This window comes from Myiozetetes cayanensis, unplaced genomic scaffold (assembly GCF_022539395.1).
Source record: "Myiozetetes cayanensis isolate MyiCay16 unplaced genomic scaffold, myiCay2020 scf1, whole genome shotgun sequence".
Lineage (NCBI taxonomy): Eukaryota > Metazoa > Chordata > Aves > Passeriformes > Tyrannidae > Myiozetetes > Myiozetetes cayanensis.
Window position 1 is genome coordinate 128,850,725 of NW_026086604.1, and position 21,845 is coordinate 128,872,569.

Below are 21,845 nucleotides of genomic sequence, written 5' to 3' on the forward strand. Positions count from 1 at the left end.
AAGACTCCAGAAAAAAAAGTAATTAGAGGCTATGCTAGAAAATGAGAGAAAATGAGTTGAGTACTGTCTTTCTAAATCTAGGGAAATAAATGTAAAAGTGCTAAACTATGTGAAAGAGATATTGTGTGTGGGAAAACAAATTACAGAGAATTTCAAGCAAATTTCAGGTTTAGTCCAACAAAAGCTCTTCCTAATAATTCCTGAGACTAATTAGGGGAGTTTTCCTAATACCCCCAATGGTACAGGCAGCAAAGTACTGGAGAAGCATAGAAATCCCCATCAATAGGGACTTTCAAGAACAGAATGAACAATTATCTAGTAATAACAGTATTGACGATGCATCACAAAGTTTCCATTGACCTTTATTTTTTTTTTCATAGGGACTTTATTGATCACCAGTGAACAAGTTCAGTTTAATGACAAGTAAGACACTGACAAGGCAATTCACTAGTCTTACCCAGCTTGCAAAATAATGAATAAAGTTTTGCCCGCATGTTCTCTGAAATTTCCATGATGGCAAAGCTGGGACAGCTGGCAGGCACGGGAATGACCTTTTGCTGTCTCTGGAAGCTGCTAGCAATAGGTCTCTTCATGTCTAATAATTTCAAAACATAAAACCAGAGTAGAAAAATGAAGAAGTAGTATATTCCCAAACTTAGAGGAAATCCAACTTACTTTGTGGACACACCATAAATCATTTTGGTAGTTTGGCCAACAATTTGAACATAATTCAGGCCAGGAAATTTTAACTGCCATGATTAAAAATTTGTGAGAACAGCACTCACTGCTTTTTACAACGCATAACTAAACACAATGCCTTTCTTGGAAAAATTAAGTAGTTTAACTGTCTAGCATTAGAAAAGCTGGTCATGGTTTTGTCCAGTATCTGGTTCATTCCCAGCTGATGTAGGAAACGACACAGTGGCCAGAAAGAAATGAAAATAAATAAATAAATAAAATAAAATAGAAAATAAATAAAATAGAAGATCTTTAGGGTTTGGTAAGAATTACAGTGTAAAGCTATAAATGCCATTATGTATTTTCATCAAGTTCAGACTACAAAAGCAAATACTGTCATTATTTTACCTAATCAGTGGAACTGCTCACAGTTTCACATGCATCATAAAACTTACCAACAATCCTTCCATATTGATCGCGTCTGACTCCCAGCTCCAGCTCCTCCTCTCTCCATAACTGTATTAGAAGGCTAGCTGCTGTTTGAGCTTTCTCCCCTCGCCAGGTATTGATGTGCAAAGTGGTTTTAGGGTTGCCACAAAATTCAACCAAGATTCTAAGAATTATATTGCACAGGTTCTTTTCCTTTAACTTGGTCAAGGGAAAACGAAAAAAAAACATTTTAAACTGTTCAAAACACAATGATGTCTCCTTTCAGAGAAATTGTGTAATATGTAATCAAGTAACCGCAAGCTTTTCATCACTACTATTCGCACAAAACTTGTATAAACTTGTAAATCTTTCAAGTTTCTGGAATCCTGCCACACAAAGCTCCATAAATCAAGGAACGTGAGGGGCATGAGTGCAGGATCATATAAGATGTGCATTCCTGTGTGTAGAATTACAGAGCAGGTTTTGTGTACGTGCCTCCAGGCTCACATGCTGGAGAGAATACTGCTACTGAGATTTATTGTTTTAAGAAATAGCCTATGAAGGCAGTGGCTCAGCGGTACCACTCAGCTCCTCTTCTGGTTTGAGGGCAGATCACTGAGCAGCAGCTGAGAAGAGGGAAGATCTTCAAAATGAAAGAGGGCAGATTTAGATTAGGTACTAACAAGAAATTCCTCACTGTGAGGATGGTGAGACACTGGAACAGGTCACCCAGAGGAGCTGCTGACGCCCCATCCCTGAAATGTTCAAGGCCAGGTTGGATGGGGCTTTGAGCAACCTGGTCTAATGGAAGGTGTCCCTGCCCATGGCCGAGCAGTTGGAACGGGATGATCTTTAAGGTCCCTTCCAACCCAGGCCATTCTATGATTCTGTGAGTTTAAGGGTCTGCAGCCTTAAGGACATCAAGGGCTGACAGTACAACCAGTGAGCACGAGGAGGGAATGAACCAAGGAAGGTGCATTTTTATTTTGTAAAAGGTGAAATATCTGTGCCAGCCCAGAAGTAAGCTACACAGACAAAATACATGCACAAAGTAACTTTAAATATAAAAACTTCTAAGGCCATGAAATGTATACTAACTCTACTCTTACTAACTTCAATATAAGGTAGAAGACTGAGGTGCTTTTCTAAACAAAGATGTCATCGAAAGTTAGAGCACAGCTGGGGTTTTCTTTTCAAAAATAGTATACTTTGGTTAAATTAAGAACTCCCTCTGTCAAATACTTATTAAAAAAATAAAAAAAAGATACATGGAAGATCCTACAATAATTTTTGAGCAGATACTCAGGTCTGTCTCAGGGAATTAAATATACTGATTTTTTTATTAGTGTTATAATAGTCTTAGGAGATACTGTAACAAAAATAATGCAGTTTTACATGTTGTTTTCCTACTCTTTCATTCTATAAAAACAATAATAAAAATACCTACTGCCAACAAATCCAGAAGGAGAAAAATGCCCTGTTTTTCAAGAAAATGATCCTCTGCAATGTAACATCCAATGACACAGGACCTTAAACAGAGGTAATTTCACCATGTAGAAACACTTTCATGCTTTATAACATTCTAGAAGCATCTCATTTATTTTACTGAATTGCACAAATATATTTGGTACACAATATGCTTCATACCTTCAGGGAGTAGAAAAATCATGTTTCATATGCCTTTTCATTTATACTTTATAACTAAATACACCCTGCTTGACTGCTTTTTCTTCTCCTGCCGGTGCCACACCTTCCTGTGTACCAGCCCAAGAAATCTGGTAAGTTCATGTGAATTGGACTAGAATGTGTACTGGAACTAAAACTAACTCAGTAAAAGATGCTAAAATTTAGCTAGATCATGGCCCTGATCTGGTTTATTGCAGGGCTGTGCAAAATCAAGGGGATGAGACAAGCAAGAGTTGTGTTTTTTGGCAACGGTTTGCTTCTCCCAACTTAAAATCATCACAAAGCCAGCATTCTTGTTGCTATTGCTTCCTTAAATTGCCTCCTTCCGTTATTTCCTCAGTTATGGTCATTAACAGAGAAACTAAAGGGAACTCCTGTATCAGTCTTTTCTCCCAGCAAACATATTTGGTTTTCAATATATTTACCAACCTCTGCCTTAAAACAAATTAACATTTTATTATCATCCTATGTATTGGCATTCTCTAATAGCAATCTTTAAAATATTTCTAGCCCAATATAGCCAGTTTACAAACACTTCTTATGCTTACACAGTTTTCTGCTAATATTGGTCTGTTCTTGCCTTCTGTTTACTTCTCTGAAGTTATTTACAGACTCTAACCATATACCTCTCTTAGAAAGTCTTGAGTAACTCTGCATGTCAGGAGGTCACTCTGTGTGGGCAGTCAGGCTGTCATACTGAATCCTTATTTAGAAAACCTTATATGCAGAACATTCAATTTCTTTTCCATCATTTTTAATTAGCCAAATTTTATGAAGGATTTTTATACATTATAAATAGAAGAAAGGATATAGTATAGCAGGCCTAAAAATTACAAGACTTGACATTTTTCAGACTTACTGCTGCTAAAATACTTTACTAACCACACGCAGTCGAGTGCACTGAAGAGGAGATAACTGTGGCCTAATCCACTATATAACTCCTTTGGATCCATCTTAAGGAATGGGATAAGTATACCAATTCCTTCATAGCTGAAGAGTTCCTGTTGAAACATTTAATTAAAGCAATATCTTTCTTAAACAATATTTATTAAATAGGAAATATGCAAGGAAATACAATGGAAACTGGGAAATGTGAACATTTGTATTGTCATATTTTTGGCCCACTTGTTAGAGCAGGATATAGTGATTATGACACACATAAGAAAAAGAGATTTTCAGGTTTTCCAAACTGCTAATCTCATTTGTTTACACACCTTTATATATTAATTTCAAAATCATGTGGATTAGCAGTTAAATAGCTTCAACACTTCTTAGTGGATTTCTGAGTGGTTTTGCATTTTAGCTGTCACAGAAACCAGTTACCAGACCCAACCTGTTAGCAATCAACTACAGTTGACATCTGCTTTTGAATTAAAAAAAAATCAGTATCCCTTCAATGAAAATATAACAAGTTTTGACATTTTTTGCACAGTATAAGGTAGAAAGATACATACCTTTCTGTGGAGATCCTTTTCACAGAGAACAGACAAAATAAATAATGTATCAGCTTGGATTTCCAGTAGAATGGCATCTTCTTTCCTTTTAGATTTGTTTGCTGCATACCTTAGGATTTCTGCAAATGAATATATTTTATTTATGCGAATGTCCAATACACCAGTTGGAATTCTATTACAGTTGCTACTTTTCAAAAAACTCAAATTTACACCAAGGGATTTTTAAAGTAACCTACTTGTCCTGTTCAGTTTTATCTCCCATGTTTTATAATAACTTACAGAAGTGCAGCACTCTGATGCTGTAGTTTCACGGCCTTTACTCTTGGTGGCAGAGTTTCAATAGCAGTTGGCACTGATCAGTCTCTGTGCTGCCCCTTGTATTGGGCCAGAGCAAAGAATTCAGAGAATTGATCTGAATTCAGGAACTCTCAGAAAAAAAGCATCAAACTTACTGGTTTGCCCTACTACACAGCTTCATAAACATTTGTACTGACAGAGGAAATGTAGGAGAGACATAAAATACCACTGCTGCTGACAAAATCAGCCTTTGAACCACTAGAAAGAAGACATTCAGACACAAAACTCCCCCAAAGCAAGAAAAGCTACTTAAATCTGGTATGTCAGGTGTAGTGTTAATTTTGCTTTCACTGGAAGCTGTAAGTTTCCGCAGTTTTCACTGGAGTTCAACTGAGGCTATAAAATACTTTATTTCTAGGCTTTCTATTAGAATATACTTTTTGAATTCCAAAGGATCTTTTCTGTTTTGTTTCCTTCAGTATTACTCAGAGTACTGAAAACTTTTTATTATTGTAAGAAACAAACTTAAATGAGTTTGTATTGAACTTAATCCCAAATTTAACAGTAGGCATGTGTTACTGAACATGAAAATGCTCTAAAATTGCAGAAGCAGCAGATAAGCAGTTTTATTCTCCTCTTATTCTTCATGTTGTTTATATAAAGGTACATTGTTATTAATTTTTTTCTACTCTAAAGAGGAGTTGTGGAAAGTGACACCATAATAAGACTTATGTAGGAAAATACTCATGGCTGGAGTTCCTAGGGACTACCACAATGAAAATACAAGATGCAATAAATGCAATATCATAAAGGGAGAAGGGACAGCTTTCGCTTTGAAATTAAATACCTGGACTTTTAAAGCTGTCTGTTTTGTTTAATTCATTCAATGTATGTTGTAATGTAAAAAAAAAAAAAAATTAAAAAGAATTAAAATAAAAATCAGTTATATTTTGGATTAATTATTAGAGGTTTTTCAGTTTTTCAGGAGTCAGAGGAATAACACACTAAAAGCACAGCACACCAAAAAGTACGAACAGTCTTAGTGTTGACAGAAATGCACTAAGTACAGCAATACAAATTGTGCTTTACCCAGTAGCTGGCTAATTGCTCCCTGGTCACACAAATTAAGGTTCACAGCATCATCATAAATGGAGGCAACACATCTCAGCACTCTGAGACTGTAGCGCATTTGTGCAAGTTTGTTGCCACGACCACCTGTTCCATGGAAACTGTTACCTTGAGCAAAGAAAGGATCTGTGGAGCAATCACAACGAATATTGGGTTTGGCACAGTGTATCTTCAGAATAATAATGTTCTCAGGGGAAAAAAAAAATCAGCGTAAGCTAAAAATTAACAAAAAACCCCCTTAAAGTTACACAGGATTTTTGTTTAAAACTCTGTAGTAAAAAGTCTTTCTGTGTAAAGCTATACTTCGTACATGCATAAGAAAGGTATGATTTTGGTGAACATTTAAAATTATTTTAACATTTTTAACCATACTAGGTTAATGAGCAGTCTTCAAAACTGAAAATATCTGCTTTAGCATGACATTTAATATCAGCCTTTTGGTCTCCATTTGGCCCAAATACAATGTCAATTTTATGATAACAATATCTACCCCCAGCAATCCAGTTGCTAAAATTGAGTGCAGTTAGTTACGTTTTTGCTTAGCCCATACACTTAGCTGATGCCCACAAGCTAGCTTTAATCTGGAAGCTGTTTTACTGTGCACACCTCTGAGTTAACATGTCCTCCCTCATGGCAGGATTTACTGGTTGGACTTGCTGCCAGAATAGAAGTATCTGACTGGCTTAACACATGGGCAGCAGAGGTGTTTGGCTGCCCACAGAGCTGAAGGAATATCAATACAGTGGTACACGGGAAAAGAGGCAACAGCTTATCCTTCAGTAGAAAAAAACTATGGTTGGTTTTTTTTTTTAAAGAAACATTAGCTTTCTAAGTGACCTATCGAAAAAGAATCATTCTGAATTCATGAATTTTACATTTTCCCTTCCTGTCAAAGAAAGAAAGTACAGTTGAAGTGTGTTTTGAGGTTATCTGTGTGTGAAAGCCATGAGCACGTACTGACCTTGGCCTATACACCATTCTAGAAACACAAGGAGAAGAGTATTCGCTTGGCAGGACAAATATTTATCTATTAACACACGAGCCACTGCAGCTAAAACTGCAATTGCATGAAGCTGCAATTCTTCATATTGGGCAGCGGACCAGTCATAAAATCCAGGCTTTTGATTTGGTTTTACATAATAAAGCAAAGCTGGCATCACATCACTTTCACTGAGGAGCTGCAGAGTTAAGACAAACAGAAAGAAAGACATCTTGCAGGTTTCATCAGCAAATAAGAAAAATCTAAAGCAATGAGTAAACTTTATCTATCCTACTCTAAGAAAATTATTTTTTTATTGAGAAAGCATGTCATGAACACTGCAAGTACAGGCAATCTCTCTTTATATTCTGTAGCTTTCCCACAGATAGTGGTTTATTAAACTTTATTATGTTATTCATGTGCATTTCAATAATACTTTGCAGTCACTTATCAGCAATTCTCCTAGTATGTCTAAATTTCTAACTTTTCTAAAATAGAAATTGTATGCTGCTTTCAAACAGCAGGACTTGACCAAAGCTACGTATGAATTCTTCAATTGGAGAACAGCTGATTTCAGTGTTCTAGACTAGGCCTGACAGACAGCTAATTCCCTTGTTCATGTAATTCATGCAATTCCCTTGTCTTTTTTTTCCCACTTATTGTATCTTCTGTTCTGTTAAAACTTACCTGTGCAGCAGATGGATTTTTAGATAAGACTCCTATTATGTTAAATAGTAACTTCTTCATCTCAAAGTCCTCATAAGAGTAGGTAAGTTTAAGACCTTTTACCAATGGATTGGGAATTTTCACTATGAAGTAAATTGTAAATGAGTTACAAAAAATCATCATCAAAAGCAAAAATAATGTAATTATGTAGTATGAAATCTCTTACCTTCATTAAATGTTGCAAGTGCTATTAAGAGCTTTGCAAATCCACTTTCCTAATAGACATTTGAAAAACATACATTAATTCAGTTGCAGCAAAATTAAGACCTATAATTTAATTTAGGTTTTTCTTTTTTTCTTTAGAACATGGAGTTTAATGTATCCTATGGCAGAATAAACAGAATTTTATCAGAGATCAGCCATTTGGACAGTTTACAATAACAACGACAGCCCTACGGGTACAATTAGTTAAATCCATTCTTCATTCAGTACAAGTCTGAACTTCTATGGGGAATTCCCAAACGCATGTATGCACTGCTATAATTTACCACCCAAGAAAACCCTCTTCTCAGTACTCTTATAATTGTGGATTTTAAAATGCATTTGTGCATGTTTTTACATCAGGGTCATCAGTACATATAATTTTGTGGCTTCAGTTGTGCATATTACTACACTTCTACTTCAGTGCATTCACAAGTAAACATATGAAAAAACTGCATGTATGATCCACATGCATTTACAAATACCACATATTAAAAGTTCAGAAAATAAAATCTTGTAATTCATAGCTCTTAGAGAGCTAACAGAAGGACAGCGACGTCTAATATAACTATGGATAAGACCAAGGCTAGAAGGTGTCTATGCAGAACACTACAGGCAAAAGAGCTTTGTTTCTGAGATGATTAGAAACCACTTGAGCAACATAATACATTAGGTTGGCCTCAGAACTGTGGCAAAATCACCACTGAGCTTTCCACCAGTCCCAACAGGAGCAGAGCTCATGAAAGACTGCAGAGACATCCCAACAGAATCAAGCAGTTCTTGTTTCACAGCATCTTTTCAGACTCATCCACAAAAAGCTGGGATCAAATTTGTTCAGCCTAGTTCCAGAAGTTAGCATCCACTCAAAAGATTTTAAAAATCAGAAAAATGTCACAAAAATAATTTTAAAGAAAATGTTGAAGTATACAATTATATCCCCTGTAAGTTTTTGTCTCTATGGTCTATATTCTCTGTACAAAGCTATTGCAAAGTGATTAAATAAAAAACATTAAAATTTACTAATGTTTTCTCCATGATGATTAATGCAGTACTAAATTCTGATGGAAACCAGTAAGCAATTAGCAAATAGACAATTTTGTTCTAACACAGAGATAATAATAATTAATATCATAGTTAGCTTTACTTTACATATATTTTCCAGTTTGCTTGTGGTGACAAAACTGTTTTCCTTTTCAAAGGGTCAGGTTGCTGTGCTGATTTCTGAACTACGTAAAATACAAGACTGACTTTTCTGAAGTTGCCTGGATGGTATATTAAGGAAAAAAGAGAGCATTCTGAAGCGAATTTCTCTGGTATTGTCTATAAGGCAGGATTAAATGGTAATGTAAATGCTTTCCCAATATTTATATCCTTTAAAATCTCTAGGAAGGCTGAGAGTACAGAGTTTAATTTATTTTAATATTTTCTTTGCATGGAAACAATTTTTGTTCCTTTTAGTGTAAGCAATTAAAAATATGCATCCTCTTTACTTATCTTATAGGAAAAAACTGCCAGATAAATAATTTAAATGTTTTACACATCAAGTATGTTCCTGCAGTAGTATAACAGATATTTCATACTAGTTAGTGTTAAATGGAAAGCTTGAATGAAAAACCTGTAATTTTCATTACACATTATGAAATCTGTTTAGTAATACAGCTGATCGGAAAACTTCTGCTCAAGTAGAAAGCAACATATTCCTGAACAGCAAACAGATCTAAAGGAATCTGATTGCTTGATTATTCAGTACCTATGTCACAACTTCATTTGAAGTTCTAAATCTCAACTGTAAAACAGAGGAGGAAAGGAATATTAACATCTATAAAAAGTTAACTTTTCTTCAAGTTTCTCATAAAAATTCTGGAATATTACAGAAGAATGAATCATCTCCATTTCAGGCAAGTCATGATAGAGCATTTTGTGATCTAGTCTTAAAAAGAATTAATGTGCCTCTCATTAACTGGACCTAAGTAATTATTTTCCCAGCATCTTACTTAGAGCTTCTGAGCTGATTTTGGATGACCCTTCTTGTTCCTGGTTATGAGGCACAGATTGAATTTGGGCCATCTGAATGTAGACTGTACTCCTAAATCTTCAAACAACAAATGAGATTTAGTGCAAAAACTCATTGTAACAGAATGGCACATCCAAGAATCTGTAAAAGCATACAAGAGTTAAGATTAACTTTTGCACATAAATAGCATTAGTGTAATTTTTTAAGTATCAAATAAGGTTGATGTCAGTACTATGGCCTAATAACCTACAGATTTGAAGTCTCTTTGAGGCAAAGAAAATTGCCTTTTTTTCATTAAGAATACTTTCTTGCCCAGCAAATTCAAGAAAGAAGAAAGCACTGAAGACACAGTAGAACAAATATTAGAACCCTAGTGGGGAAAAATATTGAGCAATATAATGACAAAGGATAGTCTCTGGAATATAACTATAAATACTTACAACCAAAGGTACTGCAGGGTTTTCAGCTAGTAATGTGGCAATCACCAAGAGGTCATTCCGTAGCTGATGATCACAGTGCCGGAAACCATGTAGGGCATCTACAAATACTTCTTTCAGAGCACTTTAAAGAAAATTAAATGCATTTTATCTTTTCCTTTCATATTCTTATGTTAGACAGCTCTACGGATATCAATTCTCATTCAGCATGGATAAAAAGCCTTAGGGTTTAACTGGAAGAGACATAACTTAGAGCTTTAATTTAAGATGGATTCTTATGTGTACCACTAGACATCCATCTTAAGTATACATGCCAGTTGCATGCATTACAAATTACACCTTCCACTGTTTGTGTTATAAATAATTAATAGAAAGACCTAATGATTACTCAAGCGTGGAACCAGACATTGTTCAATGATTACTGACAAGAAATGGTCTAAACTTAAACAGTTAAAACACTGTAACTCAGTAAGGAAGAACCTGTTATTTACTCCAGTAGAAGATCTAGAAATGAGCCTTGGATATCACAGCACAGAATTGCCTACTAATTTTATAACATAAGCATTTCAACAGTGAAGGAATACTGGCCTGCTGAGACTAACATGTGAGCTTGAAAATGCTGCAATGAACTTTTTCATCATACAAAGCACTAGATAGGGCTATTCCTCCTGCAGTATGCAGTAGAGCACCTTGTTCTTGCCCTATAACAGCAACAACTGTGTTAATACTGAAAATTTAATGAGGATGTCATGAGAGACCTCCATTCCCCATTTGCATTTTCTCTCAATTAATTTCAAGCAAAATGCTGCACAACAGCAATGCTTTAGATGTCTCCAAAAATTACAATACTAATTCATAAAATGCTTCCCGGTACTTACTGAACACATTCCAAGCTACTGAGCTGATTAACAACTTCTTCTTTAGAGACGTTTTCTAGTAGGTTCCATAGGATATGTGAGGAGCGGAACACCAGCTGTCCTGAGGGATCCGGAGCATTTAGATACAAACAGAGCCTGCTGGCTGCTTGGGCCTTCATCATTAGTCTGCAATTTTCTCCTGAAATTATGAAAATCTGAATAATTAATTCCCTGTAGGTCAGTAATTGTTTTAGGCATGTTCAGAGAACAAATGGTCTAAGAACAGCAGTAATGAGATTGTTGAAAGAACCGTTTGTACTAACCAGAGCTGGAGAGATGCTGGAGAGCTTTAAGTACCCATAACTTCTCAGTAAGTTGATTTTCAACTAATGCTAGTGACAAAACAAGAGTTTCTGCTAATCCTCCTAATTCAGCCATCTGGATTTTATAATTTGCACTTGTTGGCTGGTAACCTGCACAGAAAATAGCTTTAGTTATAATGCAATAAATACTCAAAATTTTGGTTACTTCCTAAAATATTCATCCTTTCTCAAGAAAGGATTGAGAACCATCCATGTATCTTATTTCCTTAGTCTTAAAGCACTTAAAAAAAAAATCCAGTACACAATAAGACCTGCTTTTCTTACATCTGAATAGGACCTAAAGCATATCCAACACTCACCCTCATGCAGACTTAAATGTTATATAAACAAATTAATTGCTTCTTAGAATTTACAGAATGAAAGTAAAAGCAGGCTTATAGAGAGGTGAAAAACTTTCTTCAGTCATGCAATAAGTTGTTGGTGCACAGTCTAGTTCTCTTCTGCAGCCTGGTCACTACAGATTTAATGCTTTCTATCATCATATTACTTAAAACATCCAATCTTTGATTTATAAGCTTGACTTTCTAATGTGTTCATGATTTTACTCTTGGCCATGCATATGCATTCTGTATTTCACTACTGAATCATGGGGGGAGGGGAAGCATTGAGAATATAAATTTATATTTATACATGGTAGCTTATGAAAATAAAGTTTACCTTAAACAGTATAAATATATATATATGTCAAACATCATGAAATACAGGATTGATAAATACAGATAATGCATGCAGTGAAATGAGTTTCACCTAAGGATAAACTCTGATAGGCTCCAAGTTGATATTACTTTACAGATATGAGGACCCTGCAAGATTAAACTTGGCAAGATTTATACATATACTTAGAGATAAAAAAGTTGACTTAAAAAAAATCAGACTGAAACACATGCTTCATTTCATGATAACATATCTTATTTTCTAAATCTGAAGAAGAATAAAATCTCTCAATATTTAATGTTCACTTATCCTAATGGAATTATTTACAGGTACAGAACTAAATGTACACAGAGCTGCTTGCAAAATTCGAGTCTTGTTTGAAAGGTAAAACCAGATTTGAACGTGTTTATATTTTTAGAATCTTGTGAGGGCTGTACCAGTTGAAGCCTGTTTAGGCCTCCTAAAATAAATGAAAACTAGCAAGAGGGCACAGGAACCAATGCCACGCTGCAGGAACACAGCAGGGGAGCACACTGACATCAAGATTGCTCCCTGACCTGCGCTCTGGATCCACACTGTGACCATGTTCACCTGAGACTTGGCTGCCTATAAATCTAGTGCTGTCTCAGGGCACGTCATCCGGTGGGAGGGGATCCATGACTGACTTTGCCTGATAACAGCCTCTGGCACCATCACACGGGTCAAAGGAATAAGTAATAGCGGATTCTGGTGACAGTTTGCACGCCTATCCCTAATGCCAGAGGATCATGCCTAAGCTCTCTGTAGCTTCTTTCTGCAGAGACAAGTCACAGAATTTATTCAAAGCCTATGCTCAAATGTATCCATATGATATGAACTCAACCAAACTTAGATAGGCTCAGATCTATCCCTCACAAACAGGTGAAAACAGAGCTGCTTCTCTCCAGGCTACATATACAAAGTTGAAAAATACATTTCCTCTTACAATTCTGATCCTAGCTAAACTTTTCTTTTTTCCCCTATTATCCACATTTCAGAGAACTTGTGAGCACTCCACATTTTCTGGATGCCATTTAATTCCATAAGCGTAAGAAATACTTCCTTATACACTGATAACTAATTTCAGATTTTGAGCATACATTTCTACAAAAACATGTCAATTCCACATTTGCCAATGCCATAAATTTAATATATGAGATGCAGTAACCATAGTTATAAAGAAAAATTAACCCACAGCTAATTAAAATAGGCATTTCAAAGTAACTGGGATCATAAAAAAATAAAACCACTGTGTTTTACCTGAAAGTAGTTTTCCTGGTAGCTCCATTTTATAAAAGTTAATAACAGACTTACAAATTTGTATTCTAACTTGAGAGCTTGGCACTCTCATCAAATAACCTGTCAGAAACAGAAAAAAAATTGTAATTTACAAGCATTATAGCAGTATTCTTCATACTTCTCTTTACATTTCCTTTAGTTATACCCCTTACAAATCTGTATATATAAAAAATACAAATTTTGATTATAAAATATTGAAGGGATAGAGACTCCCACACTGAAGAGGACAAAGGGGTCTTGGAGAAGTAGCATAAGTTTAATCAAAAAGTTATCTTCTCTGCTTTATGGCTACAGATGCTTATGAGACACTGGACGTTATTCCAGAAGTTGTGGAATTCTAAAGAAAGCTACTACACTAAGCTGTTGTCATCGCTGCCATGTCAGAAACTCTGCTTCTAGCAGCTATGAAATCAAGAGAGCACAGAAAGAGATCTTTTTCCACAAGATAAAGAGAATTTCATTGGCAGTTACCAGTGCCTAGTATGGACAATGTAAACAATCTTTCAGATTTTAGTGTTTTTTTGGACATGTAACTCTGAAGAGAACCTCTATCTGAAACCAGGTGGTTATTCTGCTTTCTACCTGAATCTGTGAAAATAAAAACTTCTAAAAGTATTTTTTTACCTATTGGAAGGATAATTTTGTTTTTCATGTATGATAGGCTGATTGTGCTACCTTTCTACCATTTAAATCTCACTGTTAAGTGAGCTGATATATCACTCCTGCTCTATCCTGAATCCTTTCTGACCTACAGTGCTTACAGTATTTTTTTTTTTTAAATCACAAATGTGACACATAAAAAGATGTAAAAGGGTCGTAAAAAGATATTTTGGTATTAAGAGGTCCAGTGACACTAAAATATGACTTTGACACCTTTTCCTTAACAGCACTCTTAAAACATATTTCTGAAACATAAAAGCTCATGGCTCATATGCAGCAGGAGGCTGAAGCCAGAAACTACTACTCCTAATAAGGCATGGCATTAAACTGCCTTGCATTTTGCCTTTGTAGGTGACAGGTCTCAGGCTTTTGGGTTTTGAAGGTTTGAGCTGGGAGTCAGAAGTGACTGTTTCTCACTTGTGTCTTCCACTTGATGTCAAAGAAGCAGGAAGGACACATGTTCCTCTTATCATAGGTTTCAGTGTTTATAGTAAAACACCAGTTTCTCAGATCAAAATGAAATGAAAGAGGCTATATACAGGTTTAGTTTTGCAGCTGTACTGATAAACTTATCTCACATAGCTTTTGACAGTGGCAAATAGGTAATTCTGCTAGCTAATCTTCAGGTTAGCTGCACAGCAAAGTGAGAATGGTTTCTAACTAAAAAGCAGAGAGGACTGAATGAATAATTAAAAGAAATTACCTACATTTAGTAAGAAGGTAACAAGAAATTAAAATCACGCTAATAATACCATTGACTTTATTGTGGCATATCAGGTTCCACTCACCCAGTTGGGCAATGGATTTTGAAACTGCAGTGGAATATTTTACTTCATCAGATGATTTCTTTTTTTGAAATGGTAACCTGCAAAATGAAATTTAAAAATATTACAACTATGTTTTTATCTAGTCACAAGAAAAGCTCAACAGTTTTTTTTCTTCTTCCTTGATAATTTTTGCAAATAAGGACAATGAACAAATTCTCTGCAATGCTGATTCTTCACTGAATGTTCCAGGTTCATAATCTGGCAATTACATGTTGGCAATTAGTACTGCATGTCCACAGGTAATATTTTCATAATTCATATATACTGCAACAAGAAATGCTGAATAAACAGATGTCATCTAAATGGGGAAGACTAAATCCTGGAAGCTAGGCACTATCAGGCTATTGCAGAGCTAGGTTATGCACACACATGTGCAAAGGTGGAAAAAACCGGATCACCTCCCTGGGCAAGACTTCTTGAAATGGATAAAAGTAAAACTAATAAACTGACTCCAAATAGCCCCAAAACAAATTTATTTTTAAAAAACAGGATATTAAGAAATATTCAATGACATTTTCAAAACACTCAGATATGACATAAACATGCAAGTGCTAAAAATTGCCTAACAGTAAACATTGCAATATTATGCTGAGGTCTCTGCACCACACACTGTAGAAGCAGCTTTCCGGTAGGTTTACCTCTGCAAACACTGCCAGAGAAAAAGAAAGGAAAGAGCAAATAATGGAAGAAATGTAGCAGGAGGTGGGGGAGGGAAAAGCGGACACTGGAAAAAAAAGTGGAAAGAAGACTGGTAAACAGAGGCAGTTTTGAAAGAGTGGAATATTTTACTACAGGAGTTCATGTATCTGAAATGAAACTGTGAAAAACAGTCTCTGCCTCTAGTTATAGACTTCTCTGTCATATGAAGTAGCAGTGAATTGTGGTGGAATTTCCACAGTACAGAAATTAAAGAAAAACCCAAGGGTGCAGTTTTCCAAAATATATTCATTGCAGAAACCACAATTATTGCTGAACTGCTCTAACAGACGAAAAGTCTCACAGCTACATTTTATTGACTTCATACACTCATTCTCAGTTTTGTCATGCTTCTACCAAATGCCGAAGAAAATGAAACTCTGTGATGTACCTTCTCATTCTCCACTGTGTGGTAGCAAAGAAAAGCTGTACCACTGATGGTGCTCTAGGGAACTAAAAGATTCAGTTGATAAGTTCTATGTTTATTAAAACTAACAGCCAAGAGGAAGCCATGTATTTGAATATCTGCCACTAATTTTCTCTCTGATGGGGGCTTTTTATCCTTATTCTCCTCAATTGTAATTAAATGCAGAAGTAACTGTAGTTACAAGCATACCATAAGTAATTTTACTGAATTATTGAGGAGGAGGAAACTACTGACAAGTGCGGGTAATACCTAAATTCTATTCTCCAGATTATTTAAGGTACAGTGTGACAATGAAGATGCCCAAAACTTCATGCAATACATTTTTAAAGTAAATACAAATCCTACATCCTCCAGTTGCTGTGGTTCATACTCTTCTGCAATATGGTTTGTCATTTTGTAAAACTTACCTTCAGGTATTACATTGTCTTTGTGTCACCCTAGGTCATAAACTCACTTATGGAGCTTGTCTGAAACAGCAAAACATACCTCAGCACTACTTAGATGGTGAATCTTCTGAGGTCAGCAGTCCCAGAATGACTTAGGCAATAAGACACATTCAATAAGTTTTGAATGATGTAATAACAAGCTCCACAGACACTGAACTGCTAAACTGGGTCCCTCCTTCATGACAAGAGAAATCTGACACATGGAAAACACAGTTCATAACAAGGAAAGGTGACATAAAGGATACCTTGCAGATACAGGTGTTTGTAGATAGATGCTGTATGGATATGTCAGTTGCCTTAGAAAATGTAAAAACATGTTAATAAGCAGTGTTTAGATCTCTAGAAGAGGGGCTGAAATACTTACCCAAATAATTTAATAAGTTCACATAAAGGCTCAGTGAAAGTTTCTTGTTCCTTAATTTTTTCTGAACACAGGTTAAGAATTTTGATGATTTGTTCTAAATCCTTAAGGGGCTTTTAATGTAAAATTAAGGAAATCAGACTGTCTGTACTGCTATGAATCAGAAGAAAAAGTTCAAAACTGTATTCATGATAACTTCAGTGACATGACCAAGAAAAAACAAGATCAATGCTTTCAAAGTTAGATTTCTAAAAGAAGCATGTGAGTCAATACCGAGGCTTTTTGAAGCAGCCCTCCTTTTACAGAAGTACAACTTTTGCAAATCTGATTTAGGTGTCTTAGCTGAACTCACTGGAAGCTCAGCACTAAATTTCTAAAACTGTAGGGTGAAAAGTTTTTACATCACAGTATCAGATTTACCTATCTAAATTCTGAGACAGCCTTGTGGTATTTAAATTGTTTTCTACTCTAGTACCAAGCGACTAAGTGAAGTTTGAAAATCTGGACCCAAAAACATACTATCTAATTTAGGGTAGAGGCACAAAATCAAAACTGAACAGATAACTGAGACTGAGAAACTACTACTAACCCACTGACTCATAGAAACTGCCTGTAACTACTTTGCCACAACTCAATTATGAAATAATGGGATAGCTCAAATCACTGTGCAATTAGCTGAACTGTATGAAATTAATCACATTTTTCCATATGACCACACCCTCCCTAGTACTTCTGAATATTCCATTTGTACTGTAAACATGAAAAAAAGTTTCAGATAAATTAGTCTGACTTCAATTTTTAAAAAAAATGTCTCCTTACTGGAAGCCATTGCTACTTTATCTGTTGCCTCTTAAGTAGCGATAATTACTATGCTTGTCTATTCTGATTGTAAAGTACACCAATTACATTTTCAACCACTGTACAGGTGAGATCCCTCTATTGAATTTTGTGGCATATGAATCTATTATTCAAGATTCTTGCCATCCTACCAACCCTGGCTGTGAGTGCACAACGAGGCCAAAGATGAGGATGTATGTGAACCATCCCTGCTCTCCAGGCTTTGCAGAGAAGTCAGAGTATTACCACATATAAAACACCATGACTTTAGAATTCTTCAGTGGCAAAAAGGATACAATCCCGTTTTCAAAATGCTTGACTACCTTCTTGAGAGTTTTCAGCTGCTCTTTTTCCAAATCTTTCTTAAGTAAAAGAATGAAAAGCAGGTTTTAATTGCAGTTTGCCTTGGAACATTAAACAATTATGTTTATCCCCTTTAAATGAAGGTGGAAACCAAATTAAAAAAATCACAAGACACAATGAAATTCTGAAAGTACTTTGCAGCAGAATTAACTCCTTGATCAAGTTTCATTTCTAAGTATGAAATCTGTTCTCTTGTAACTGAAGAGGCTTTTAAAAACTCTTGTTCAAATGTGTAGGCTCTTTCTTTTAAATTCTTTGGGATTCTGTGTAAAGCAACTGAGAAAACCAAACCTATGTAACTCATGACAGAAATGTGTACACATATAGCTCTAACTGGCTTTGTTCTGTGCCACTAGGAAACAGCATTCAAATTCAAAGCTGAAAACAGCTGAAGTGAGGGTGTGTCAGGGTGTGCCAGGGATGTGCAGTGTTCATTCCAGTGCTTCTGAGCACCTGCAGTTTGAGGCAGGCCAGGAATTTGTTTCAGGAATCTACAAGCCCAGAATCATATAGCATTTTATCATATGGCGTTTTATCATATATCTTATGCTCTCTACAAAAGCAGTAAACAGTATCACCCAACACATTTTTCTGCAGTCAGTAAGTTTATTCCATCAGCTCCGCATCAAAAAAAGGGAGGGGAAAGACATGAACTACTTATCTGTCAGGCATTAACTTAAAATGTACTATGTTTAATCAAGTTCTTGCTTTAAGAATATGAATTATTTTTATTTTGGATCAAAATTAACTTTGGTAAATTTGTGGAGACCAAAAATAGTCTGTGGAAGCCCATGAGGTGTTGCTTTCCTGTGTGTCTAGGTAGTCATATTTTTTTCTTCAACACTGAACTTTGTATATTTCTCCTATATCACCTCCCTGGAGAATTGTTTGCAGTTAACTTGGGAAATTACATAAATTCTTTACATACTTCCTATAAGGTTGTATGTATTTCTGTTTCTCAGCTGTAGGTTTTAGTACTCTATAAACTTCTCGAGATAGAAATTTTGCATGTCTAGTTTTTAAATGCACATGTGTCTTTTTTTTTTTTTTTTTTAAGTGCCTGTATAAAATCATACTGGATTTTATTTCTCCCTATATATATGTGTACGTTTTAATGTAAACCCAGAATTTATACTATTTTCTATTACAATGACCATCTTTAGAAGTGTTCAAATACTGGAACAAATACTCAGCTTTGTGCTCTGTAGCTTCAGCCACCTGCGCTGCATATAATAAACCCACTTGGATTTATTTAGTGCAGGTGCTAAAGTAACTGTTACAAAACATTTGTCTTTGCCCCATTACTACCTGTCACTGAGATAATGAGGTATCAGCGTTACTTACTGAGTCCGAACCTTCAAGTAGTTTGATGACGTGATCCAAATCCACTGATCTTAACTGTGTATCCTGAAAAAGACACTTTAAACTTTTTCTTTGTTTGTTTTGTTTTTTTGTTGATTTTTTTTGTTTGGTTGATTTTTTTTGTTTGGTTGGTTTTTTTGAGATTTATATTTAAAGGTGCTTAAACCTTAAAACGCGAAAGAGCCGCGTTGAACCAACACGAATCTACCCAGGGATGGGTAGATCCAGGCTGTGTGCGGAGCACAGACCAGGGCTTGTTCTCAAGCCCGGCGAAGTAGCCTGGCCTGGCCAAGGCAAGGCAAGGCAAGGCAAGGCAGGGCAAGGCAGGGCAAGGCAGGGCACGGTAGGGCAGGGCAGGGCAGGGCAGGGCAGGGGTGACCCTGCCCAAGGGAGAGCTCACCTGGGCGGTGTCCGAGGCGTTCCTGTGGCGCTCCCCGCCGCTGCGCGGGGGCCCGGTGCCGGGGGAGCGGGGGGCGGCCCGCGGGGCAGGGGGCTCGGCCGCGGCCAGGTAGGACATGGTGCCGCCCGGCCGCGGCGCCAGCGCGGCCCGCGCCGTTGCCATGGCAGCGGGCGCGGTGCCGCCTCACGCAGCCGGGGCCCGGCCCGCCGGGGCCGCAGTCCCGGGGCGCGGCAGCGGCTGCTCAGCCGGCCCGTGGGACCGCCGCGGTGTCGGGAGCTTCCCAGTGGAAGGGAGCTAGGAGGGAGAGCCTGGTCGATCCGTACCGTCTAACCATGAGAAAACCCACCATGAGAGACCACCAGGACAAACCCAGGCGGGACTGTCCTGCCTGGGGTTTGTCCTGGTGGTCTCTCATGGTGGTCTCTCATGGTAGCCTGGCTGCGGGGAAGATGGGGAAAGGAACCTTTTCTCTGCATGGACCAATACGAAAGAGTAATAAAGGCGGGGACAGAAGCATATGGGGATATGGATATGTTCCACAGCGAGCAGGTGTGGGAAGCTTAGTCGGCAGCCGGGATTCGTGGAGGACACACCTCTTACGGTCCTCACTTGATAACAGGATTTGGATACACTTTGGACAAACTGCACATACATAACTTTGAACATGAACATATCCGAAGTCTTCCACTGCAGGCACTGTTGTTACCAATCTCAGTTTTCATTAACAAATAATTACTCTGATTCCAAAGAAACATTTGAATATGTGAATGAATTTATTAAATTATATTATATTAAATGCTATATTATTATTAAATGCTTATACTAAATGCTAAGATGGGTGTTTGAATCTCCGGACAGCTTTTATATGAAAAGAATTGATTGATAACAGAAACAAGGAAGAAACCTTTATGGTTCTGACTGTAACCAACACAGTTCTTAGTTTCATTCTTAGTTACATTCTACACCCCTCCCATTTCCTACCTGCCTTCTTCAGAAATGATGCATATCATGTTTAAAACTCCCATATATTATAGAGCTCTCTTTCCATCAAAGGGAAAATACACAATACCACATATTTTGTATTTGTATATGCACGCAAATATCCATCCACTCTCTGTATTTAGCAAAAATTCATTCTGTATGCAACTCCAAAATGACAGCAAAAATATAGCCTAGCATAGTACGGGATTCTAATTTAGAGAATGCTATGCCTCCTTTGACATCCATAACATCCCAAGTTGCGATCATAGGAACACAGGTCATACAAAGGTAGGACCTGTAGGACATTATGTAGTGCCTTCACCTGATGTGACAGTTCATCTGCCAGTCCTGGAGCTGGTGTTTGACACTTTTCCATCCATCCATGTACACATACCTCTCCATTACTCTAACCATTTCACTGGCCCTTCCATGTTCTAATTAACCATTTGTTTCTGCAAACATTCTGTTTTGTATCTGGGCTTACACTGGATGGAACAAGATTTTCTGTTAAGCATCTGAGATTAATTGTACTGACAATGCTTATATGTCTGCAGGCAGTTAACACTGAACAAACCAGATTATGTATTTTTTTTTTTGCTTGGTGCCTAGATAGTAACTGAAGTTGTATAAGCTGAAGTTTTTAAGTTTATTAAAAGAAAGAAGCACTAACATTTATTTTCATTGTAGCTTAAGTGATTTGAAGTTTTGTTGCTTGTGTTTTGAATGACAAATATATAGAGAACATACATAAACTGGGCGACTTAGTCTGTAAATTATAAGCTTAGGTCACATGCCATTTGTTGGTTCACTGTTCCAAAGATCATATTGCAAAGCTGCATTTGTTCACTGTTCACCTTCTTCAAAATTAAGCTTTTAAAACTTGGGATGAAAGCTACATGTGCAACTTTGACTACTGTGATTCTGCTGCCCTTGGCAAATGGCAAATGTCCATCCTCAAAAGCCTGCAATCAACTGTGAAAATATTTACTTAACAGTTTTCTGTCCCAATTAGGCTTATATTGTACTTTTATCACATCTACCTCTTCCATTGGTAACAGATAATATTTGAGACACCAAGGCCTTACTTCTGAGAGTATTGAATTTTAAGTCTTAAAAATGCTAAGAAATATGTTTAAAAAGTAAACAATGTAGAGAGGATTTTTGTTTTGATTGAGGATAATTATTTTGGTGTAAAGACACAGTTCAGCAGACTCTGCTCTTGAGGTAAACTTGAACTCCATAAAA

General features: G+C 36.6%; 1 protein-coding gene across 1 annotated transcript in view; it reads right to left on the reverse strand.

Moving 5' to 3' along the window:
* Positions 1 to 19,781, reverse strand: part of CFAP69 (cilia and flagella associated protein 69) — a 29,731-nt gene extending 9,950 nt beyond the window's left edge. Inside the window, exons 1-18 of the mRNA XM_050334853.1 lie at positions 19,620 to 19,781; positions 19,202 to 19,264; positions 17,791 to 17,856; positions 16,661 to 16,770; positions 14,689 to 14,765; positions 13,202 to 13,300; positions 11,210 to 11,359; positions 10,908 to 11,085; positions 10,033 to 10,153; positions 7,544 to 7,592; positions 7,339 to 7,460; positions 6,634 to 6,850; positions 5,634 to 5,798; positions 4,248 to 4,366; positions 3,676 to 3,794; positions 2,555 to 2,636; positions 1,134 to 1,326; positions 458 to 595 (exon numbers count right to left, since the gene is read on the reverse strand). Coding sequence (XP_050190810.1) covers positions 458 to 595; positions 1,134 to 1,326; positions 2,555 to 2,636; positions 3,676 to 3,794; positions 4,248 to 4,366; positions 5,634 to 5,798; positions 6,634 to 6,850; positions 7,339 to 7,460; positions 7,544 to 7,592; positions 10,033 to 10,153; positions 10,908 to 11,085; positions 11,210 to 11,359; positions 13,202 to 13,300; positions 14,689 to 14,765; positions 16,661 to 16,770; positions 17,791 to 17,856; positions 19,202 to 19,264; positions 19,620 to 19,781 — 2,230 coding nt within the window. The remainder of the gene's footprint in view (positions 1 to 457; positions 596 to 1,133; positions 1,327 to 2,554; positions 2,637 to 3,675; positions 3,795 to 4,247; positions 4,367 to 5,633; positions 5,799 to 6,633; positions 6,851 to 7,338; positions 7,461 to 7,543; positions 7,593 to 10,032; positions 10,154 to 10,907; positions 11,086 to 11,209; positions 11,360 to 13,201; positions 13,301 to 14,688; positions 14,766 to 16,660; positions 16,771 to 17,790; positions 17,857 to 19,201; positions 19,265 to 19,619) is intronic.
* Positions 19,782 to 21,845: the final 2,064 nt, after the last annotated feature.